General features: G+C 40.8%; 1 protein-coding gene across 11 annotated transcripts in view; it reads right to left on the reverse strand.

Annotated features, from left to right (window-relative positions):
• The window catches only part of plekha7b (pleckstrin homology domain containing, family A member 7b), a 423,431-nt gene that overhangs the window by 152,561 nt on the left and 244,337 nt on the right, over positions 1–26,533 (reverse strand). For all 11 annotated transcript variants that reach the window (XM_063061934.1, XM_063061933.1, XM_063061932.1 and 8 more), the window contains 3 exons: positions 18,663–18,746; positions 16,965–17,076; positions 2,238–2,342 (listed from right to left, as the gene is read on the reverse strand). In XM_063061934.1, coding sequence (XP_062918004.1) covers positions 2,238–2,342; positions 16,965–17,076; positions 18,663–18,746 — 301 coding nt within the window. The remainder of the gene's footprint in view (positions 1–2,237; positions 2,343–16,964; positions 17,077–18,662; positions 18,747–26,533) is intronic.

Raw genomic sequence — 26,533 nt, forward strand, 5'->3', positions numbered from 1 at the left:
ATCTTGCTCATTTATTTGCCCCATACATTCCCATGCAGCTTGTGCAAAACAATTATTTTAAATAGAGTGATGTTTTGTTTGTATTTGGCTATGTATTTAATCAATCCAGGATTTTCAATGGAACAAGTGGTCAGTCACAGGGATTTAACTGTCAAAACAACATTGCTGCTAATCATAATTGCTATTATGCATGCAAAAATCACACAAATTTGTAGGGAGTGATATAATAGCAAGATCCCTGCTTGAACTGTGCACTAGAAGTTCCATTCCCTTAAGTCAGTGCTCTGTGTAACACACGTAGATGAATCAGACAGAAACATTCCTACTTGGAGCTGGGAGGGGGTTCCTTAGTCAAATGTCAATTGCCAACTCTTCAATAATTATACCTCAGGTTTCCACAAATGGCGTAGAAATATGGAAGTCAAAAACGAGATCCATGTCTGCTGTCTGTAGGAGTCTGGATGAACTATGCATATAAGCCCCTGGACCATATGCAAGCCTGGCTGGCAAAAAATTCATTTGAATGGGAACAGTCTTGTGGAAAAAGTGCAGGAAGTGTTTGAGTTATTTAAATATCTTCAACAAGTTCTTAGCAATTAATGTTTTATCTTTTACTTTTAATTCTTGTTATTATTTACATCTATTAGTTGTTACTGGATGATTTAACATTTTCCAGTAGCATTTTACTGCAAGTTGGTTGAACCTCACTTACCCATCAGTGACCTGACTGGGAATGGGAGGCCAAGATGGTTCTACTCACACATTGCATTGGTGTAGTTGAGTTATGCTCAAGTGAGGAAGAAATTTCCATTTTCAATCTGGCTTTTTACAGTTTTGATTGTTTTGTGGAAGATGGAAAAAAATTCTCTCCAGTTTCTCTCTAGTTGGGCAACGGTTTCCTTATAATTTGTTTTTTTTTAATATCTCTCTAGGAAACTCCATGGTCATGTACGTGGTGTTATACGAGAAAAGTTTTTGGAGTCTGAAAATTTGAATGACATTTTTCTGAATTCTAAGTGAAAGATTTCTAATATTTGTACTGCACAACTCTGTATAGGCAAAACTCTGACCAACAAATTTCAAAAAAGAGAATAATCTACAGATGCTGGTAATCCAAGCAACACACACAAAATGCTGGAGGAACTCAGCAGGCCAGGCATCATTTATGGAAAAAAGTACAGATGACGTTTTAGGCCAAAACCTTCGCCAGTCTTGAATTTTTTTCCATAGATGTTGCCTGGCCTGCTGAGTTCTTCCAGCATTTTGTGTGTATTACCACCGACTTTCAACTATCTGCAAAAGCACATTCAGATCATAACTTAACATTATTGCGTAAATTCAGAGAATCAAACAATCATTGCTACTGTCACTTCAACGCAGAGTGGGCAGCAATCATGCCAAATATTTTATGATTCAGAATAACTTCCTTCCATAGCAAAAATGCAGGAGGAACTCAGCAGGTCAAGCAGCATCAATGGAAATGAATAAACAGTCACCTTTTCGGGCAAGACCCTTCTTTGGGACTGGAAAGGAAGGTGATAGTGAAGCCAGGTGGGTGGGAAAGGTAAAGGGCAAGAGAGAAAGCAATCTGATAGGAGAGTGGACCATGGGAGAAAAAGAAGAAGGAAGGGCACTGGGGGAGGTGAGAAGAGAAAAAAGGCCAAAGTAGAAACAGAAGTGGGAAGGAGGAATTTTTTTTTAAACCTGAAGGATGAAACTATGTTCATGCCGTCCGGTTGGAGGCTACCCAGTCAGAATATGGATATTGCTCATCCGCCCTGAAAGTGACATCATCATGGCAAGAACAGGCCATGCAGAATGGGAATGAGGATAGAACTCTAAACGAAAATTCTGTTTCTGGCAGATGGAGCAGAGGTTGCTCGACCTCCTTCCATTATTGGATGGCCATCATAAAGTCTTATACCAGAAGCCATATTTGGTTAGATTCATAGGAATTATGCTAGTGGTGGTCCATATGTAAAAGATAGATTCCATGTAACATGCTCTTCCCCCATCACATCAAGCAAGCTTTAGGGAAAGACTGTAAAGCAAGTCATAATAATGAGGAGATATTGTATATTTTATTTTCTCTTTCCATTAGAGACACATGAATAAACTTTTAAAGTTCAGTAGTAGGACACAACAAACCCAACTTGCAGTTAATTGAACAACATTCAACCATGCTTAATCTCTCATCTGTAGCTTGGAAATGAGTTACAATATAATACATGTTTTACCTGTTTGTAAAGCCATCCTCTCACTACCACCGGCGCATTTGGATTCCTCTTAATTGACTGCTCCCTCTTTCCAAAGTTATGGATTTTCCCATTTGTTTTTAACACCTGATCATAAATAAATACATCAGCAATAGGATAACAAATGTCTTGAGTGTCAAGTCAATCCTTTACTTTAAATATCATATATTGAAACTTCCATTATCACCACAAATGAAGAAACATGTGTGACCAAGTTATCAGAAGATTGATGCCGATAAGAGAGGTAAGAAAGAGACAAATGGGGGAAACATTCAAAATGCTAATAAGAGAGAGACGAGAGAGATTAACGAAGAGAGACACAGTTCCGAGTATTGTTTAGACCGGTTGCTTTGAACCTGAACTGTTTGAAATTTGATGGACAGGTGACACCACGACACCACAAGACAACGAGACCCTGGAAGTGCGGTGTGCCCCCACAAGTTGGTGAAGTTTTGGAGGTCTGGTCACGGGACCAACCATAGACGCACAGGATGAGACTGTACGATCAGCGGGAACCTGGTGTGTGTGTCCACCCTTGCCTGGGTGCCGGGTTCACCGCAGAAGAACGATTGTATCCGGAACGGGCGGGGTCACAGTCAGTGACCTCAGAAGACATTAAAAAGGGCTCGCGCCAAAAGCTAACTGCGAGGAATATCAAAGGTCTGTTGAATCCGATTTGAATATCAGCATTCGCTCTTTCTCTCTCTCTCCCCAACTGCACAACGGCGATTACTGCGAATCGAAACTGAACTGAACTCTGTGTCACTTGAGACTGATCATTTTACCCCTAGATTGCGATACAGCTCGATTGATCCTATTATCCTAGTTCTGTGTACATGTGGGTTTATTCATTGCTAACCTATTGCATTTATATCCTTGCTATTAGAGTACTGTGTTACTTATTTCTTTAATAAAACTTTCTTAGTTCCAGTAATCCAGACTCCAACTAAGTGGTCCATTTCTGCTGGTTTGGCAACCCAGTTACGGTGTATGTAACACATGAAAAAAGATTTCAGTTTCACTAAAGTTAACCTCAATTCATTCCAATACAGCAATTCTGAATTGATTCAAACTCCAAATTAATATTAATATCTCACTTAATGTAATGTTACGACTTTATAAAGTACCTGGTGAGGCTTCACTTGGGAGTATTATGAGCAGTTTTGGACCCTTCATCTCAGAAAGGACGTGCTGAAACTGGAGAGGGGTCAAAGGAGGTTCACAAAAATCATTCCAGGATTCAATGGCTTGTCATATGAAGAATATTTGATGGCTCTGGGCCTGTATTCACTAGAATTCAGGAGAATGAGGGGTAACCTAACTTAAACCTATTGAGTGGTGAAGGCCTTGATAGAGTGGATGTGGAGAGGATGTTTCCTATGGTGGGAGAGCCAAGGCCAGAAGACACAGCCTCAGAATAGAGGGACGATTTTTCTGAATCGAGATAAGGAATTTCTTCTGCCAGAGAGTGGTGAATCTGTGGAATTATTTGCCACAGGCAGCTATGGAACCTAGTGGATGCACCTTTAAGGCAGAGTTTGATAGATTCTTGATTGGTCAGGGCATAAAAGGATACTGGGAGAAGGCAGGAGATTGGGGCTGAGAGGAAAATTGGATCAACCATGATGAAATGGCAGAGCAGACTCGATGGGTCAAATAGCCTAATTCTGCTCCTATATCATGTGGTCTTATTGTCTTATTAAATGCATGACAAGGTAAAATATAACCACAAGTTTCTCCTCAGCTGATATAATAAATAAATAATACTTTGAATAGATGATAAAGCTAACTTAAATTTTTTTAAATAACTGCTGATTTTAAAATAATTGTTGATGAAGCAATTTCATGCACTTCATTGGCATCCTATCTCCTTCACTCATGACAAGACGTAGCAATAAGATTCACTCTTAACTTCAGTTCAGGAGTAACTAGGATTATGGAATAGATGCTAGCATCTCTGAAATAATCAAATAAATAAATGCAAATTATCAAATGCTTGCAGTGTATCAAAATGCCCAAAGATCCACATACTTATGTCCTAAGAATTTCCACTTTATAACAATGCTCTCAATGCAAAGTAGAATTTTCCCTTTCCTTTATTGGTAATTTTAGTTTGGGACAGCTGCAGTTTAATCCCAATTCAATGCTGTGCAATCATCATGAAGCAAAAAAGATCTGCAGATGCTGGAAATACTCGGCATATTTGGTAGCTATCAGCCTGAAACTTTATATTTCTTGCTTCACTGAATGTTTCAGGCTAATAACTTTTCATCAAAATTAAGCTGGAGACCAAGAAAGGCTGAATAACACAAGTGTTGGCAGTGTCATCTGAGAGATGGCTGAGAAGTGGATTGTTAATTGTAGGTGGCCTGCTTGGAAGCAATAGGCAGATGTGAATGAGAATGGAGGAGAAAGGGAAGGAAACATTTCTGAAGCTGGGAAATGCAGAAAGCTCCTGGCCAGTTCTGTTGCAAACTGGATCCACCAGTATTTTGAAGTGTGGAATGCAATATCAAGTCCTGAGAACTATAACATTCCCAGTCAGAAGAGATGCAGTTTCTCACTCTTGTCTTTGGGCTCCTAAAGCCCCAAGCACAGCTACGAGTGAAAACGCGACATGTGATAGAAAGCTCAGGTTAACCTCAGCAAAATGAATGATGACCACATCGTGAACATTGAATGCAGTACACTAAATAGGTAGTGGTATAAAGTGGTTCCTTAATGTTGTTATAGCCAGGAAAGGTAGTGGGGATAAGCTTCCACTACCTGTTAAATGCTCCCAATGGCGTGCGCCTCAAGTAGCCTCTGACAACCAAGCCCAGCTCATGGCCTTCACATGTGGCTTAGCTACTAAGCCCGGCTGAACTGTTTCTACTGACAGGAAAAGGGGCAAAGGAAGGCTACTGGTGCCTTAAAACCAGTCGCTTCAGGTTGGCAGCTCATCTTGGAGAAGGAAAAATCTGGAGCTGGAAACCCCAAGGCTGTCCTACATTGAGTTTGATGCTGACTCACAATTCCTGTGATGCTGCTGGTACCAAACTGTACCAGACTCTGCCGTACCTTTGGGATTATCAGATGTGTGGAGAGGGGGAGCTTGCTACATAGGCAATACTTTGCTCTCTATATCGTACTGCCCAGGCTTGCATGTCTAAACAGGTAGAACACAGCTCTGATCAACTCTGGCCTATGGCTCAATCACATAAAATGCATTGCTGATTTGTCTGAAGAATACTTCCTAGTTCATTCAACATCCACTTCCCTTTTCACAATACCTTTTAAAACATTTACAGTAGACGAAACAGCTGCTTTTTTTTTTATAAACTGTTTCCTTTTCCACCACCAGGGACTCAATCACATCTTGCAGATATACTTCCATTTACAAATCTCAATTCCCCTGCTCATGGCATAGACTCTACCATGTTGGAGAAACCAAATACAAATTGGATGACTCTTTGCAAGAATAATCCTTTTGTGGCTCTTATCATGCGGCTTTAAATGTAACAGTTCCAGCTCCCCAGTCTTCCCAGTTATTAATCAAGTGGTTAGTTCTGATGGAAATTTATCAACTTGGCATTACTAAAGTGATTTTCTATTCTTCTTACATTGCCTGAACTGCAGAGTACGTCCCGTCGTTTCAACATTCAAGATTTTTTCCCTCTCCATTTTCATTCACCTTCTATTTACATCAGGCATATCACATGTAAAACAAACCTTCACCTCCCGCTCTCTGCTGGCGCCAACAACAGTCTCCCATCTGTTGCCACCATTCCTTTCATTCTCTGTGCCCCTTTCCCCAGCTTTATAGCTTAAACACGATTTCTAACCTAATCCCTTCAAGGTTCTGATAAAGGGCCTCTGACATCAACTAATTCTCTTTCCACAGATGCTGCCTGTCATGGTGAGAATTTCCAGCATTTCCTGCATCAGTTACCCTGTCCCATTCTCCATTTTGGACTTTACATCTCCCCACTCTTCAGAAACACTGCCCTCATCCTAGTGTGAATCCACTTGCTGATTTACCTGGTCCATTTCCAACACCTCCCCTTTCTTGTTCTCACTGTCTCTATCTCTGAAGACAGCTTTATCTACTGCTGTCTATTATAAACCTAAGGAAACGCTACCCTCAACCGCACCTCTTCCATTTTGTGCACGTCTGCTCTTACGCCATCCTGCCACCACTCAACCGGGATAGGGTTGCTCTTGTCCTCACCTACCACCACACCAACCTCCACATCGGGCCATCTCCAATGGGCACCCACCACCAAGCACATCTTTCCCTCCTCTCCCCCCCCCACCCCCAACTTTCTGCTATCTGCAGGGATCACTCTCGTGTCCATTCATGCCTCCCCACTGATCTCCCTCCTGGCACTTATCCTTGCAAGCAGAACAAGTGCTATGACTGCCCCTACACCGCCTCCCTCACTACCATTCAGAGCCACAAACATTCCTTCCGGGTGAGGCGACACTTCATCTGCAAGTCTGCTGGGGCCACATATTGTGTCCAGTGCCCCCAGTGTGGCCTCCCGTATAATCGGTGAGACCCGACATATATTGGGAGACCATTTTGCCAAGCACTTACACTCCATCCACCAAAAGAAGCTGGATCTCCCAGTGGCCACCCGTTTTAACTCCATTTCCCATTTCTCATTCCAATATTTCAGTCCACGGCCTTCTCTACCGTTACGGTGAGGCCATGCTCCGGTTTGGTGGAACAACAGCTTCCGTTTGGGTCGTCTCCAACCTGATGGCAACGGCCTTCTGTTCTCTCCCATCAGACTCCCCCTTCTCCAGCCCTTCATCTCTTTCATCAATCAACTTCTCAGGTCTTTATTTCATCCCTCCCCTCCCAGTTTCACCTACCACCTTGTGTTTCTCTCTGCCCTTCCCCCACTTTTTAAATCTACTCATCTTTTTTTCCCTCCAGTCCTGCTGAAGGGTCTCAGCCCAAAATATCGACAATACTTTTTTTCCCATAGATGCTGCCTGGCCTGCTGAGGTCCTCCAGCACTTTGTGTGTGTCGCGTGGATTTCCAGCACCTGCAGATTTTCTCTTGCTTGCTGATCTACTCCTGATTTTAGTCATACAACACAGAAACAGGTCCCATCACTCGCCAGCATGTATTCCTTCCCCACCCCATACATTTCTATTCTGGTTTTCCACACCCCACCCCCAACTACCTTTCAGGTTCTGATGAAGGATCTTGCCCTGGAACAGAGCAGCTTATCCCCAACCCTAGGTGTTACCTGACTTACTGAGTTCCACCATCATTTTGTGCCCATTGCCTTGAGTTTCCTGTTTTTATTTCGAAAGACCACTATCTGCATTTTTAAAACATTTTTATTTACAAAGAGCAGAAAGGTGGATCTAGAACCATAAATGTTAAACTTGCTTGTACCACTGTCCTGAGACGCAGTTTGAAGTGAGGACTATTTCCAGCATTTTCCATTTCTATTTCCCTTTCCCATTCCTTATTTTAGACTTCCCAGTTCCAACTGCTCACTAAAATCAGCCCTCATCCTTCTGCAAAAGCTCATCTCCCTGATTTAGTTCCTTTGATCCGAGAGTCATACAGCCCAAAAAAGCCCTTCAGCCCACCATATCAATGCCAGCCCTCAAGTCCTGTCTCTGTTTATCGCATTTTCTAGCAATTATGGTATTTTTTAAAAAATGGAAGGATACAACAGACTGAAATATCAATCCAGATGTAAATGAGTGCATCCTGCTAGAACTTAATTTTAATTAAATACTGCACCATCTTGGAGATCACTGAATTTTTTTTTTAGAGATTAGAAACTTAATTAAACTTAAAACCCTTAGCCTTCTCTTCCTGTTCACTGTTCATACACTTCTGCATCGAAGACTGCACAAGATATGATCTGGAACACTGATATTCTGTGCTGTCAATGAGGGGCTCAAAGACTGAACTGCACTGAACTTCTCTATAAATCACTAACTTCAGTGGGGGAGAATACAAATAGAAAAACATTCCTGCACTTTCTGATTATCCTTGATCTTCAGTTCATGTGTATTCTGTAAAATACATATTACCCTTCCTACACAAAATAAAACAATAGTCCACACAAAGCCAGAACATTCAAACACATAAATCATTAACAAACTGTCCACACAACTTCACCGGGTAACATCATAAAGGTTCACACCACTATGAAAATCCAGTCACACATTGCATTTTTACATCAATTTTCTTCAAAAATCACTAAACTGAATGAGATCTTCTCAAAAATTAGTTTAGAAATTATGAAGTGCATCTTAATAAAAATATTACTGAAGCACTTCCTGAAACACATTTTGCCATTCATTTCCAGGTGGATATTCCAATGTCCAGATTCACAGGTTTTGCCTCTTTGCTTTAAGTTTCACCAACTGACGATAGGATGACTGCTCACTCAACCCACGGACATTTTCAAACAACTGAATGCAAACCACAATAGATGCTACAAATCTAAAATTAAAATGTAAATACTGGTGGAACTCAGCAGGCCAGCAACATCCATGGAAAAGGGTACAGTTGAGGCTTGGGCTGAGACGTTGACTGTACTCTTTTCCATAGATGCTACTTGGCCTTCTGAGTTCCTCCAGCATTCTGTGTGTGTTGCTTGGATTTCTAGCATCTACAGATTTTCTCTTGTCTATACTTAATTGCTGGAAATGCTCTGCAGGTCAGGTAAAATGATGAACGCAGAGAGACTGCTCACTTTGGTCTGTTAAGAGATCCAGAGAAAGTTCAGGACGACATGCTCAACTTGGAAGGCCATGATTGGAATTCTACATCCAAGGGCTATTGATGACATTATGCCATGCAAATAATTTTTGAAATGAAGGGGAAGCGAAGAAGCATTTGGATCATGCAGATAGTGAATATTTGAGAAGCAACAGAGGAACTATAGGAGACCAACTAGTTTCTTCAGCATACTGCGCCTTTCAATAAGGTTGTGGTTCACGTAGTCTTCTCCTCAACATCATTTCCCTGCATCCTCATATTCTGCATTGATTATACTCAGTGACTCAATATACCTAATGCAGATAGATTGTGAGACACCTTTCCCTTCAATATTGTTCTCTAAAACCAGAAGGCATGTGCTTAAACTGAGGGGAATTGAGGAAGAATTGTTTTTGAGAGGCTAGTTAAAATCGGAAATGCACTGCTTGAAGAGAAGGGAGACATTTAACATCAACTGTCAACATTCTAGGATCGTGATAAGCACTTGAATTGCCATGGCACTGAAGGCCACAGGTCAGTATGATCTGGTCCCTTGCTGCATGACTGCCTCCACAGTTGTGCAGAATACAGAGATTCACACAGCTCAAAACAAATTCCCTCCTCATATCCAGCTCAAATGGGTGATCACTTATGCTGAATCTGAATCTATTTCTTGCAGTATCCATCATGTTAACACCCTTCTGAATCTTCCACTGATCAATAAGGTTACTGCTCCGTCTTCTATATTCCATTGGGTGGAGGACTAACATGCTTAACTATCTTTGATCTCAATCAAATAAACTTCCTCTGCACTGGCTTTAATCCAAGTGCAGTGGTTTTCACTTAATTGGGACACAGCAGGACCAGTATATTTTGGCCCAATTAAGTAGCTGTCCAATTAGCCAAAATTTCACGGAGATAATTTTAAAAATAAAGACGAAAAACTACCACTTAATGGAGTAACAAACTATGAATTATAGAAAAAAAATTAGAACGCTACCAATACTACTACAGTACTATAAAACTGAATTCGTTCCTAATAGTTACTGACTGAGGAATTTATTCAGTGTCCACTAACGTATAGGGTAATCTTTTTGGCTAGCGTCAAACCTCTTTGTAGTATCTTGGCAAGGGACTGAAAAATTTTTAAGTCAAAAGAGAAAACAAAATTATCAAAAAATCACTTCCTTTTGAATCTGATTCTGTTGGCCCAAATGGATGAACAAGACACAAGTACACGCTACTGATGCTATTTAAAAACTGTTCGCTCTAAGCTTGTTAGAAACTGTTCAGCAATAGTCTCCAATTCCAATTAAGCATCACCGTGTCCCAAATACACGAAGGAAATCCCAGCTATTTCCTCAATTAATTTTTGTTCTTTAGGAGTTGTTCCAAATAAATGGCTTTCCCAATTAATCAGAATCCACTGTACATCCTTCCCTAATTGCAGACAAAACTGAGCAAAGTACTCCAGGTGAGTCTTACCAGAACTCTCTGAAGATGGGATCAAAGAGCAATGAGGTCTTCTCTTGCTCCATGTTGTCATCATTTTGCATGCAAGAAATCTCATTACTACTTTACAAAAAACATCTGAGAACCCATCAGTATTTGATTATTACAAATATTAATTGCATTTGATCAATGGAAAACTGAAATTTAAGTATGAGCTTATAGAGAAAATTCATGAGTATTACACCAAGAAATGTTAATCAGAAGTTAAGTCATTACTTTAAGTCTCAAAAGAATGAAGTTAATATGATGCTGATGAATTTTAGTTTTCCAAAATAGAAGTACAGATTGTGCTGCAGATTGCCCTGAACGTAAGGGAATTCATCAACAGGACAAACACACACAAATGAATATTAGAAGAAATTAAAACCAATCAAATTAGATGTTATGACAGATGTCATAACCTAAGTTTTATTACACCTTAAAATAGACACAGTTGCCAGGCTCCCTACCAATTATAATAATAGTAGAAATACAAAAAACATCAGTAGACTGCAAAACGTAGATCTTCATGTTTTTGCTCTAATCTAAAGGGAGAATGGTGAAAGAGAATTTATAAATATAAAACAGGCTGAGATATACTGAATATTGGTACAGAACACAAGAGAGTTCAAAACACAGAGGAAAAAAGTCAATGAAGCCAAACCAAGAGAAAAGCTTAAAAAAGAGAAATTGAGTTACATAAAACAAGGGATTGTATGATCTAGTTAAATATTAAATACACATTCAGTTTATAAAAGAACACAAAGTAAATCCCTTTTGCAGCACTCTTTTCTCATTTGGATCTCCTAATTACAATGGCATGCTTTTCAGGTTGTGCAATCTAGATGCAAATATTGTTTCATGGACTCGAGTCATCTTTCATTTTTCATTCAAAACAAAACAAAAGTTCAACCCAAACCATGCATTTTTGGATGCAATTAAGGAATTAAGGATGTTCTAAGTTTGTGGATACAATGACACAACATTAGCTGCTTAGAATCATTGTGCAATGAAAATAACAAGGACTGCAGAATTTACATGTATGCATAGTTTAACATAGAAATCCCAATGTGGCTGTTAGTGATTTAGTGTTTCTGCACAGTACATTGTTTTGCAGTCTTCTTGTGCCTAATCAAACAAATTCAATGAATTAATAGGATATCAAACAAATACGAATTATTTTTGCTGCAAAATATCCCATAAATGATTCATGAGTCTCTTGGACATTCTAAAGCTCTCACCCATAATTACTTTTTAGCAAACCCTCCAGAGTCAGAGAAAAAAATAAATTTCATGTTTTTCTTTCTTTTATAATTGATAGTGAAATATTACAAAACCAATGAATTAAACTTTTTTTTACTCATTCAACTCAATCTTTGTGTAATGTTGTCATTTTTCTACTCTACTCTGTAAAAACATTTCTAAATGAACTAAAAATTACATTTTCCCATTATGGTTTGCAGTCCTTGAGAATCTTCAGTGTGATTGAATCCTTAACCATCTTGGCAACAGAATTGTTCTCATCAACAGGGTAGATTGGCACCTGACAAAAACCATTGGAAGAATACACCCGAAACCACATGATCTTTACAGAAAAACTGAGCTCATTTTCATAGTGTCATAACTAACCACAAAGATGCAAGTCTCTACTACTTAATGAGAATAGCTCATCTCCTCCAACTACAATCCCTTCAATTGTTCTTCACCTTACTTATTCTTTCCTCACACTTCCCAGGCAGGGTTGAAAAGCCATGAAGGACAGAGGACTGAGCTGGAGGCAACTTTCTGCAGCAAAAATTAATTTCATACTTTCATAGGGCAGATTCTGAGGTGATAAGTTACCTGCAAACACTGACTCATTTATAAACATAGTACAATAATACCAATTTAAGGAATATCTTTAACTCTGCTTCAAATGAACATCGGATAACTAGTTTGCTGGAGCTCCATTCTCAAACAAGAGAAAATCTGCAGATGCTGGAAATCCAAGCAACACACACAAAGTGCTGGAGGAACTCAGCAGGCCAGGCAACATCTATGGAAAAGAGTAATGTCAACATTTTGGGCCGAGACCCTTCAGCAGCACTGGAAAAAAAAAGATGAGGAGTCAGAGTTGGTAAGGAGGGGAGGAAGAAACACAAGGTGATAGGTGGAACTGGGAGGGGGAGGGATGAAGCAATGAGCTGGGAAGTTAATTGGTGAAAGAGACACAGCTGGAGAAGGGGAAATCTAATAGAGGACAAAAGGCCATGGAAGAAAGAAAGAGGGAGCAGCACCAGAGGGAGGCGATGGGCAGGCAAGGAGATAAGATTAGAGTGGGAAAAGGGGATGGGCAATAGTTAATATTCCCTAATGCAAGCAACATCCTAATGAATCTCTTCTGCGCACTCTCTGAAGCTTTCACGTCGTTCCTATAGTGTAGCAAACCAGAAATGCACACAATATACTTCAAATGTGGCTGAACCAGAGTTTATACACTCGTAACACGATTCCCCTACTTTTATACTGAACACCTTGAAGAATGTACCGTATGCATTTTTACTACTGATTCCACTATGTTGCAGTTTTGGGGAGCTATGGACTCGCATCTTAAAATCTCAGTGTATTTCAATGCTCTTAGGGTCCTGCAATTTACTGCATACTTTCCTCTTAAAACTGCCTTCCCAACATGCAATATCTCACAGATTCCTGGATTAAACTCCAGCTGCCATTTCTCTGTCCACATTTCCAATAGGCTGATGTGCACTCAATCATCTGAAAACCTTTGCCACTATCCACAGTTCTGATATTTGTTCCCAGCATTAATCCCTGCAGTCACAGATATCTGGGGAACGCTGGAATATTGAACTGCCAGTCCTGCCCCTCCTGCAACCAAGTCTCACTAATCACGACAATGTCATAATTCCAGGTAATGATCCACGCCAAGCTCATCCAGCTTTCCTACGATACTTCTTGCATTGAAATATATGCAGCTCAGGACGCTAGTCACACCATGCTCAACCTTTTCATTCCTGACTTTGTTTGATGTCTTCCCAACATCTGCCTCCACAATCTCCCCACAAACTGTTCTGGCGCTCTGGTTCCCATCCCACTACTACTCTCGCTTAAATCCCACTATGCAGCATCAACAAATCTTCCCACTTGGATATTAGTCCCCTTTCAGTTCAGGTGCAAACCGTCCCTCCTGTACAGGTCCCACCTTCCCTGGAAGACAGCTCAATGCATAAATGCTCTTCCCTATCCTTGAATAACTCTGTCCTCTTTCTTGTTGCTCTCTTGATTTTTAAAGTATAAAATGCCTTGGTATTCCGAATGCAACCTGCCAAGGACACTTCATAGTTCCTTTAAACCCTCCAGCTTCCTTAATATTCTTCAAGGCCCTCTAGGTTTCAGCATCCTAGACGCTGCATAAGCTTCCTTTCTCCTTTTTACCAATTTGAACATTTCATCATTCAAGATTCCAAAACTTGCCATCTACAGAACATGTTGCTCCCAAATTCTGACCAGCTAGCCTTTCAACAACTCCCACATGTTGGATGTGGACTAAACCACTAACAACTGCTCGCAAACTGCACGCTTGAACTCCTGGCTAATGCTGTTGGAATTGGTCTTTCCTAACTTACTACTCCCCCCACCCCATAGACAGCCTCATCTTTATCCACAATTGTCTGAAATTTTAAATTTGTGATCACTGTTCCCAAAATGCTCTCACGCAGAAACTCTGAGCACCTGGCCAGGATCACTTCCAAATACAAAATCTGGTATGGCCACTTGCCTGACTGGGCTGTCTACATACTATGTCAAGAAACCCACCTGGATACACTCAACAAATACTTCCCTTCCAAGCCAGGGATCAGGTGTATTAGCACCTGACATACATTGTGAAGTTTGTCATTTTGCAGCAGCAGTATAGTGCAATACCTAAAAAAATAACCATGAATTACAGTAATATATAAAAATAATGAGCAAAATAGAGAGGTTGTGTTCATGGGCTATTCAGAAATATGATGGCCGAGGGGAAGAAGCTAAAATATTCAGCATGCATCTGCAAGCTCCTGTACCTCTTCCCTGATGGTAGTAATAAGTAGAAGGCATGTCCTGGATTCTGAGGGTCCTTCATGGTGAATGCCAAATTCTTGAGGCATTGCCATTTGAAGATATCCTCAATGCTGGGGAGGCTGAGTTTACAACCCTCAGCAGCTCTTTCCAATCCTAAAAATGAAATACAGTTGAAAGTGTGCCTTCATTGTAATTGCTTTAATATGTTGGGCCAGGATCGATCTTCAGAGGTATTGACACCCAGGAACTTGAAGTCACTCACCCCTTGAAGAGAACTGCTGTGTACTCTCACGACTTCCCCCTTCTGAAGCTCACAATCAATTTGTTGGTCTTACTGACCTTGGGTGCACTGTTGTTGCTGTGACACCACTCAACCAGCCAACCTATCTCACTTCTGTACGCCTCCTCGTCACCATTTGAGATTGCTCGCCAGTGGAGGAGCTGGACTTGGTGCGGACTGCGTTGCTGTCTGTTACAGAAAAGCAGAGTCGGTGCACAAAGGTGACGTTCAGCCGAACAGCGAACAATTGTCTTCGACATTTTTCTTGCAATCACAAGATCCTTTCGGACATTGGTAACGTAGAATACTTAAGTCCGGTTCACTGGCTTATTGTCAAGTCCAATGTCCTCAGTTGTAACAAAGACTGGGCTATATGCCACAGTGTCACCTGTTGCCAGGAGGGCGAGACGCTGGAGGTGGTGCGATGTGGCAGCCATGCTGATTAGGGGCAGACCCTTCCCACTGGTGCTGCCCTCCAATGTTCACTTATTGGAAGACAAGATGGATTGATTTTGTGTGATTATATGCTTACTGTGCATCTTATGTGCAATATGTGCCTTGTGCTGTGTACCAGAGTTGCACTGTATTTTACACCTTGGCCCCAGAGGAATGCTGCTTTCATTTGTTGTATCATGGGACTTCCGTAAAATTGATCATTAAATTTGAACGGTCATGAGTGTAGACAGAGTACAGCAGTGGCTAAGCACAGACTCTTGCAATGCACCCATGTTGATTGCGAGCAAGGAGGAAATGCTATTTCTGATCCACAATGACTATGGTCTCCTGATGATCCAGCTGCAGAGGAAGGTACAGAGGCCCAAGTTTCATAGCTTTTCAAATAGTACCCAGAGGATGATAGTATTGAACGCTGAGCTGTAATTAATAAACAGCAGCATGATATAGGCATTGCCGGTGCCCAGGTGATCAAAAGCAGAATGGAGAGTCAGAGAGATTGCATCTGCTGTAGATCTATTGTGTCATTAGGAAACTTGCAGCAGGCCAGGTCTTTGCACAGGCAGAGGTTAATTCTGCACACGACCAACCTCTCAAAACACTTCATTCTAATAGATGTGAGTGCTACCGGAAAGTAATCTTGAGGTAAATCATCCTGCTTTTCTTGGAAACTGGTATGATTAATGCCCTATCAAAGCAGGCGAGAACATTCAATTGCAGCATTGAAAGGTTGAAGATGTCTTTGAACACTCCAGCCAGTTTGGCAGATTTTCAGTGATCTGCCAAGTATACCATCTGTGCCTAACATCTTGCGAGGCTTCTGAAACAGATATCACAAAGTTGCCAGATACTGCAGAGGTTCACGCAGGTATAATTTCTGGCATTAGGTTCCTGGCGATATTGGTGACAATAAAGTCACCCACAACAAGCAACTGCCTTGTTACTTTCACAACTATCCATAATCTGCCAGCATATCTGTTCCTCTATCTCCTGCAAATATTTGGGAAGCTCATTGTATAACTGCATCATAGTGATTGCACCTTCCATATGCATGAATTCTACACATATTGCCTCATTGGATAAGACTTCAAGGATACCCTCTCCAAGCTCTGATCTTCTTCCTGATCAGCAGTGCAAATCCCCGATCTCCTTTACATATCTCTCTATTATGTTTGAAACCTGGATTTGCCAGTCCTGTCCTACCCTCAACCAAGCCTCTGTAAAGACAACAACATTGAAATTGCGTGTGCTCCTTCGGCCTTACCTCAAATACTCCTTGCATTGAAACCTGTTTGCTCAGCCTATCAACACCAGCATGACCAGTGACCGGACCCATTAATCAGACTTGCTTAATCTAACACGTCTATTCCCTTCAGTTCCTCCACATACTGATGTATTGCTCTGGTTCCCATCCCTTCGAGAGTTCCGTGGGAGCCAATGAATGGTATTTCAGTGCAAATACATTAAAATATTGTTGTGCTAATCCACATTTTGGTTAGTTGAATCAGTGGTTAGGTGGTTAATACTACAAGAAGAACAAGAAAATAAAGATACTCATGGTGCAACACAGATCAAGTGCTTTCAAACAGCTGGAATAAATACTAGGTAGTCAAACTTGAGACCAAAGTAATACCGACTGGGAAAATGCAAAACCAGGAGGTCTACTAAGAAGTCATTTCACAAAGGAAGACAAGAAGTCCTCACCTTTGAGATAGGAACATTTCCTATTGTTGATGTAGTTACACCCGTGGACGTCTCACTGACCACGCTGTGTGGCCTTTGGCTCACCTGTTGCTTGGACATGTGGATATCTGATCTAAAGAATAAAAAACAAACATTTAAGAAATTACATTCCACAGGTACAGGCATGTAAAATATACACAGAGAATATGCCCCCAGAAGTAACTACAAACCTAATGATTTTGGATATTAAAACATATACCAAGCTTACATTAGAACAGGTAATGAAGTAGCACTGACTGCAAAAATAGAATCTCTAATGCTATGATCATTGAAAACCATTCTGGTTGTTCATCAAAACGCCCACTTTTTATACTTCACTAGATTATAGCACATTTTGACTGCTATAATCGACTTCCCAGGGTGGCAGGGTGGAGATACGCATCTACCAAAGGAGGAGTAAAGCTCATCTTTAGGCAAGGTATAGTGCAGGTTTTTGCAAATAAAACAGAGTGAGCTGTTTTATGTTTAAGAAAAAATGTAACAACTCATTTATTGTAATCCAAACACTCAACATAAAGTGCGGTAACAGTCCTTAATGTAATTAAGTCATCACAATAGACTGGCCTCTTAAAGTGAATTCCAATTCAATGCCGGTGGTTATGAATTACGTAGGTTTCCACCAATTAATTACCCTACTGTAGCACCGGCATACCCCACCCCCCCAAAGTCAGGGTCACATGAAGCCATGGGAGCAGGTGGTGGATGACTGTGTGAGCAGCTGGTACATATCCCAAGCCCTGGTTATGTGACCACTGACGTCACACAATCTCTGAAGAGTACCGATGATGGCCGGAGTCACCCGTCTTGTAAAGATACTGCCCAGGAGGCAATGGCAAACCACTTCTGTAGAATTGTTTGCCAAGAACAATTATGGTCATGGAAAGATGATGATCGCCAATGTCACACGACAAGGCAAACAATGAACGAACAAATTAACTTCCCATGTAAGAGTTCTGCATAGCACACAATAACATGTTTCATTCAAATACTTCTTCTGAGACATACCACTTAGCCTATACAAAAGTAAAGCACCTACGTAACAAGGTTTTTGATTAGTATCAAAACCTTCAATAAACTATAACCTGTTTTAGTTTGGAACTGCCTTAACTAGAATTAGGAAACTGGCAGCTCAACTCGTTATACAGAAGTGGATGCTTAGTCCATTTAAATTACTAAAATTTAAAACAATTTCAAGGTGACTATCACGGTAAAAGTACTCTCTGTGATGCCATTTTAATAATTAAACAAAACTGGCTTAGGAGAAGATTGATGCAACTCAAAAGCTTAACCAGCATTGCAAAAATCCTATTACTGCAACAAGATCAGCTAATTCAAAACCAAATTAGAAATTGCACCAAGATTATTGCTAAGTGGGTTAAACTTTAGATAATATTGTTAATAAGTTCACCTAATTATCTTGATTCCCCTTAAATAGTGTTTTCAATTAAATAATTGAAAACATTATGCATAAGTTTATCTCTATCATAGAATGTCCTGCCAGCTGCATTATCAATTAATCATATTTAGTTGTATGCAATTACTGGAAACATTTCTTTCTATTTACAGCAGAGCCAGTTATGATATTTGATTTAAAATTTCAGTTCCAGTCTTCCCAATGCACCACATCATCATACCATACACTACAGTACTTTCACTTACTGCTCCCTCAGTATGTATTCGTCGTTCTCTGGAGAAATCTGTCCAGTCACTGGATGTCTGAATGATGTTGTCTGTTGGTTATGACTGCAATAAATAACAAGATAATTAGAATCAATTTATAATAGTTCAAGCAGCATTTTCTCCCCCATCTTATACTTACTTGGGCCTACACTTATTTATAAGGATGTACAATTTGGAAGTTATTAATCATATAGAGATGCCTCATATTTCAATATTTTCTTTGAATTTCAATACACGTGTGTTGAATCTGCCAACAGCCTGCAGCACTGTATTGGTGCCAGCTCTCAGCTCAGCCAGCTAAGATGATCAGTATAATTCAGATTAAACCATATTTTCCATTCAACTGAACAAATGTCAATAGTTAAATTGCTACTAAGCTTTCAGCAACATTAAAGTGATGCAATTAGGACTATCTGATATTTTAAAAACCCACATGCTCCAGAAGTTAAATCACCTGTGTTTTTGATGTCCAAGGCTGTTTAACACTTAAGTTATGCACGAACAGACGCACCACAAAGGGATCTCCCAGAGTTCATTGAGAAATCGTTACAGCATCGCAATCAGCAGATCTGACAATAATTGATTAACTGACACCTTCCTCATTCCCTACCTCCCGGCTTCTTTTCCTGTCTGTCTTACAGATATAGAGTCTGCTTACATAAAACCAAGACTCCTGTGGAGACCCCAAATAATAACTAATCTTTTAGTTATTAAAAAACAACTTTCGCTTTTTCACTATTTCTACTCTCTCCTTCAAAACACTGCTGATGCACCTGAGGTAAAATTCCAAGCACTCCTACCAAAGCCGTGTTGTTCAAGTAACTACACGGATCAAAATACGCAATCAACCTTTCACGTTACACAAATGTGTATCTTAGATGTCATTGCATGACAATAGATGCTAAAATAATTATTTTTTTGCTCTTCCTCAACTAAAGCTGTAATGATTAAACATAACATTACTACATCCTTAACAGCTCGACATACCAGGGGATAAATCTGGGAACTCTCTTTGTACTTTTGACCTGAAGAATCCAGCAAAGCCACATCTACTCTCTACATCCAGAATGGTTTTGATGTTTTACCTCATTTTTAAGCCACACCAGTAGCAATAAAATCATATTAATCCTCAGCAATAATAAATTATTTTCCTCTAAAATTATTATACAATGTCAGCCCATTAAAATATTTACAGTTGTTTGCATAAAACCATCATCCAGACCACTGACATATAAAGTGAAGAGAAGTGGTCCCATCACAGACCACTGTGGAACACCAATAGTCACCAGCAGCCAACATGAAAAGGCTCCCTTTATTTCCACTCTTTGCCTCCTGCCAGTCAGCCAATCTTCTATCCATGCTATTATCTTTCCTGTAATACCACAGGTCCTTATCTTGTTAAGCAGACTCACAAGAGGTACCTTCTCAAAGGTCTTCTGAAAATTCAAGTAAACAACATCCACAGACTGTTCTTTGTCTATACTGTCTGTTATTTCCTCAAAGATTTCTAACAGATTTGTCAAGCAGCATCTTCCCTTAAGGAAATCACGCTGACTTTGGCCTACTTTATCATTTGCCTCATTTACTTCATTTGTTGTGAAGATGTTGGAGCCCATTATTAAGGATGTGGTTTCAGGGTACTTAAAACGACATCCTTAATAATGGGCTCCAACATCTTCACAACAAATGAAGTCAGGCTGATTGGCCTATAATAACTGACTCTCACAGCTATCTGGACTATTCCTCTTCTCACCCTGTCTCTTGCAAAAACGCCATCCCCTTCTCGCAATTCCTCCGTCTCCGCCGCATCTGCTCTCAGGATGAGGCTTTTCATTCTAGGACGAGGGAGATGTCTTCATTTTTTAAAGAAAGGGGCTTCCCTTCCTCCACTATCAACTCTGCTCTTAAACGCATCTCCCCCATTTCACGTACATCTGCTCTCACTCCATCCTCCCACCACCCCACTAGGAATAGGGTTCCCCTGGTCCTCACCTACCACCCCACCAGCCTCCGGGTCCAACATATTATTCTCCGTAACTTCCGCCACCTCCAATGGGATCCCACCACTAAGCACATCTTTCCCTCCCCCCCCCTCTCTGCACTCTGCAGGGATTGCTCCCTACACAACTCCCTTGTCCATTCGTCCCCCCCATCCCTCCCCACTGATCTCCCTCCTGGCACTTATCCGTGTAAGCGGAACAAGTGCTACACATGCCCTTACACTTCCTCCCTTACCACCATTCAGGGCCCCAAACAGTCCTTCCAGGTGAGGCATCACTTCACCTGTGAGTCGACTGGGGTGATATACTGCGTCCGGTGCTCCCGATGTGGCCTTTTATATATTGGTGAGACCCGACGCAGACTGGTAGACCGCTTTGCTAAACATCTACGCTCTGTCCGCCAGAGAAAGCAGGATCTCCCAGTGGCCACACATTTTAATTCCACGTCCCATTCCCATTCTGAAATGTCTATCCACGGCCTCCTCTACTGTAAAGATGAAGCCACACTCAGGTTGGAGGAACAACACCTTATATTCCGTCTGGGTAGCCTCCAACCTGATGGCATGAACATCGACTTCTCTAACTTCCGCTAAGGCCCCACCTCCCCCTCGTACCCCATCTGTAACTCATTTTTATGCACACATTCTTTCTCTCACTCTCCTTTTTCTCCCTCTGTCCCTCTGAATATACCTCTTGCCCATCCTCTGGGTCACCCCCCCCCCTTGTCTTTCTTCCCGGACCTCCTATCCCATGATCCTCTCGTATCCCCTTTTGCCAATCACCTGTCCAGCTCTCGGCTCTATCCCTCCCCCTCCTGTCTTCTCCTATCATTTTACATCACCCCCTCCCCCTCCAGCTTTCAAATCCCTTACTCACTCTTCCTTCAGTTAGTCCTGACGAAGGGTCTCGGCCTGAAACGTCGACTGCGCCTCTTCCTATAGATGCTGCTTGGCCTGCTGCATTCACCAGCAACTTGGATGTATGTGGCCTATAATTTCCTTTCTTTTACCTCCCTCCTTTCTTAGAGTGGAGTGACATTGCAATTTTCTAATCCTCCAGAACCATTCCAGCATCTAGTGATTTAGGAAGCATGGATCAGGCAGTTATTTTGAGAATTATAAAGTAGCCAGCAAGGAGTTTAAGAAAAGACTTAGGAGAGCAAAAAGGGGAAATGTGAAAGCCTTTTCAGGTTGGATATGGAAAATCTCAAGGTATACTACAAGTACATGAAGAATAAGAGGATGACTAGTAGGACAGATCAGTGATAAAAGAGTAAACCTGTGCCTGGAGTCAGAGGAGTGAGATACTTTGCTTCAGTATTCACCAGTGAAAGGGAACTCGACAAAGTCGAGAAGATTCAGCATAACATCTAAAACTTTGAGAAGCTGCTATAAACGTGTAGTGGAGAGCTTATCAACTGGCTACATCATAGCCTGATATGGAAACACCAATGCCCTTGAACAGGAAATCTCAGAAAAAATAGTGGTTATAACTCAGTCATCATAGCTAAAGCCCTCTCCACCATGGAGCACATCTACATGGAGTGTTCTTACAGGAAAACACATCCATTATCGTCACCTGGGATACTCTCTTCTTACTGCTGCCATTAGTAAGGAGATACAAAAGTTTTAGGATTCACACTACCAGGTTAGGAATAGTTATTATCCCCTAACCATTAAGCTCATGGACCAGAGGGGATTACTTCATTCGCCCTATCACTGAAATGTTCACACAACGTATGGACTCACTTTCAAGGACACTTCATCTCACGTTCTCATTACATTCATGTTTATATTTTTTCCCCTTTTGTATTTACATGTTTTGTTGTCTCTTGCACACTGGTTGTCCACCCTGTTGGTCTGGTCTTTCATTGGTTCTGTTATCGTTATTGGATTTATTGAGTATGCCCCCATGAAAATGAATCTCAGGACTGTATATGGTAACATATGCAGCATGCACTTCGATAATAAATCTATTTTCAACTTTTAAACTTTGGATACTCAGCATGGCTTTGTGAGGGGCAGACTGCGTTTCACAAGCCTGATTAAATTCTTCGATGTAGTGAGAAGCACATTGATGAAGGTACAGCAGTGGATGTGGTGTTTATGGGCTTTAGTGAGGTGTTTGATAATGCTCCCCATAGCAAGCTCATTCAGAATGTCAGGAGGCATGGGATCAAAGGAAACTTGGCTGCATGTATAAGAATTGGTTTGTCCATGGAAGGGAGAGGGAGGATGTATTTGGAGCATATTCTGCCTGGATGTTGTTGAGCAGTGGTGATCCACAGGGTTCTGTAATCCTTGTTCTTTATGACTTTTACAAATTATTCTGATGAGGTAGTGCAAGGGTGTGATAGCAAGTTTGCAGATGACACGAAGAAGGTTGCCGTAGGTTACAACAGGACGTTGATAAGATGCAGAGCAGGGCTGTGATCTGGCAATGGAGTTCAATCTGAAGAAGTGTAAAGCGATTCGATTCACTTTGAAAGATTCACCTTGAAAGCAGAGTACAGGGATAATGGCAAGATTCTCAGTAGTATGGAGGAACAGAGGGATTGTGGGGTCTGTGCCCACAGATCCCTCAAAGTCACTACACAATGTAATAAGGTTGTTAAGAAGCAATATGGTGTGTTGGCCCTCATTAGTCGGGCAACTGAGTTTAAGAGCTATGAGATAATGTTGTAGCTCTACAAAACTAAGGTTAGACCACACTTCGGATATTGCGTTCAGGTCTAACTACCTCATTATTGGAAGGATGTGGAAGCTTTAGAGGGTGAAATGGAGATTTGTGAAGATGCTGCATGGATTATAGATCACTTTATGAGGAAAGCTGAGCGAGCTAGGGATTTTCTATTTGCAGCAAAGGAACATGAAACACAACTTGCTAGAGGTGTATTGGATGTTAAGAAGCATAGGCAGCGTGGACAGCCGGCACTCCCCCCCCCATTTTAAAAAGTGCCCTAGTCCCAGAGTACAGCACCGAAATGTCAACTATGATATGCACTCAATGCAAAGGGACATTGTCCAAATTGCATTCCTACAGAACATCTGTGACTCTAATAGATATTATATTAATGGTATTTGCTGTTTAAGTTCTATCGACAGTATATAACAATACATAAAAGCATTTTATTTAAAAACATTTCATCTGGTTGGAATGAATGGTGTACAAAACATTTCTTGCTGTTCTCTTGAAAATTTGTTCCAAAATAACGCATGCCATTTAGTCTCAAATACAAGGAAATAAAATAGTAGTTATATGTGAAGAGCATAAAGATAGCAACTTGTTAATCATTCCCACTATCATTCACATTGCTCAAGTGTTAGAATACACAAAAATATTATGAATTACTCATGTGAAAGGATGAAACCCAGAGCCCAAATTTAACAGTATCTCCTCTCTCCATTCCTTGTTTCATCATACCTAAATACTTGAGGCAATGTATAAATGTTCCTTCAATACAGAAGATACCAGATACACAGCAAATGTTGATGAATCATTGGTGAACAGATATATAATTACAAGGAATTATAAAGTTATTTATTAAGTGGATGTAAAGCAAATAAATGCTGTGCTCCAATACTTTGCATACCAGGATACAAGAAGCTGGCGAATAAATAGTGCATGTATTTGCAATCTACTCAAAAGCTTCTGAAAAGATGCAGCACACTTTAAGACATCATTAGTTAAGGAGCAACTTAAACAAAAAAAAACTCCTAGCATGTGTGTTTAGCAAAGGGACAACAAAATTACTCTGATTTTGTGAACAAATAAATCATGTTTTACATCTCGAATAGTTTTCAAGATGTAACTGGCAGGACGGATCAAGGACAGGAGGAGTTTGGTAAAATTTATATGCACCAAACCTGGATTTGCTAAAGATACTTGAAGGCAAAGTAGGTAAAAAGTTAAGACTTTTTATTAGCGTGGGAAAACACACAAGAATATTTCTGAATACTTAGCTAAGCCAAGTTCCATATCTCAGGTCAACACCCTGCATCAGGGCTGAGAGTGGAGAAGAATATCATTATCAATTTAATAACAAAAACAAGTTTTATGGGCAAAAAGACAAGTAGTACACAGTGGTATTAATTTCACCAGCTGGCTCACAGCTACAACAGCCCAGATTAAAACCTGATGTCCAAGTACTGTCTGCAAAGTATTTGCACGTTCACCCTACGACTATTTGGTTCCACTGCCCCCCCCACCCCACCAAATGATCTAACATTTGTTAGGCTAACTGTTTACTGTAAACTGTCCAAGCATAACTAGCTGAGTATCAGGGATGTCAATGGGCATGGAGAAAGCTGACAGAGAAAATAAGGAGAATGTGACTGCTGTGCTTTCTCAGAGCTGGTATCAACTCAATGGGCCAAATAATCTCCTTTTATGGCGTTATAAAACTATGGTAGACAGAGTATTTTCTCAAGCATCAGTGCTGGGGCCACTTCGTATTGCTGATGAAAATAAATATTAATATAAAGAGTAGAAGTTCAGTTTGTCAATTATATTAAAAATGGCAATGATGCAAATTGAGGAAGTTGACTCTAATCAACTACAATGAGACAAAGGCTAATAAAAGGCAAAAGTTATAAAAGACATACAATACAGAAATGTATTGCAATACCAATTGATGATACGGTTCAGGACAAGCAATATTGGACGATCAGAATTCTAAAGCGAGTGCAGGAAATAATAACCCTTGAGTTTACTTCACTGATCTAATAGATAACAGGACATGTTGAGAAGGAAGTTAGCAATATGTACAGAATCTGAACTTCTTTAATAAATACAAGCACTGAAACAGGGACATATAATCAAAGCTTCAAAGCCCATATACATAACAAGGGTATTATATCCATTACTAATCATCATATTTGGAAGGATGGGCAAGTCCTCAAGGCAATGCAGAAGAGGGTTAATAAAACAGTTTCAGAGATGAGGAGTTTCAACAACCAGGTAGAAAATTCTGGTGGTTGGGTTTCTTGGAGAGAAAGAGCTAAGGGGAAATTTGATACGGTGTACAAGATCATGACATGTTCAACTGAGGCTGAAAATCTGTTCCAATTAGCTGATGGTGCAAGGAATAGGAAACACTGATATATGGCTGAGTGAATAGGCAGCCATCGATCCCAGGGGATCGTGGGCTTGCGCCTCTGGTGGACTGTGTCCTCTCCAGGGCACAAGCCTGGGCTGAAAGATTTGAAGAACCAGCTGTTGCCCATGCAGTGGGTTTCCCCTCTCCACATCACTGATTTAGTTCAAGGGAAGGGCAAGCTTGGCACCAGTGTCATCGCAGAGGTTGCCAGAATGAAGCTGTAGACAAGATCAAACTGCCTTAGAGACCCCGGCTCCGGATTTCATCCTCAGGGTTTACTCCTGAGGCCTTTCCCATGGGTGGCTGCAAGGCTGCAGAGGTTGAAAATAAGAGTTTTCCTGCTCTTAGGCAGGCTGCCGCCCAAGGCTGCCAAACCCCACCTGCCCGATGGCTGAGGCTGAGGGATGTGCAAAAGTGCTTTTCCTTTTAAACACGAGATGTTTAATAGGAAAAGGACATCGTACGAGCACTGGCATGAAAAATATTTACCGGAATGTAAGAAAATAATGTATACTGGAGTAAAAGAGAACCAACATCAACTCAATGAGTTGAATAGGGTATTTCCCTATCATGAAACACAGCTGTAGTGGCACTATTTCAGATCTGCACTGTATCATTTAATTAGTTCAGTTAAATTATTTAGCATAATGTACAGACATTAAATGCCAACTCAATTAAAGGCTTAGAATCCTTTGAACTTTCCCTCTTCTACCTCATCTCCCCACACATTGAGATGATACACTTTCACAAGC

The sequence above is a fragment of the Mobula hypostoma genome, chromosome 11, assembly GCF_963921235.1.
Source record: "Mobula hypostoma chromosome 11, sMobHyp1.1, whole genome shotgun sequence".
Taxonomy (NCBI): Eukaryota; Metazoa; Chordata; class Chondrichthyes; order Myliobatiformes; family Myliobatidae; genus Mobula; species Mobula hypostoma.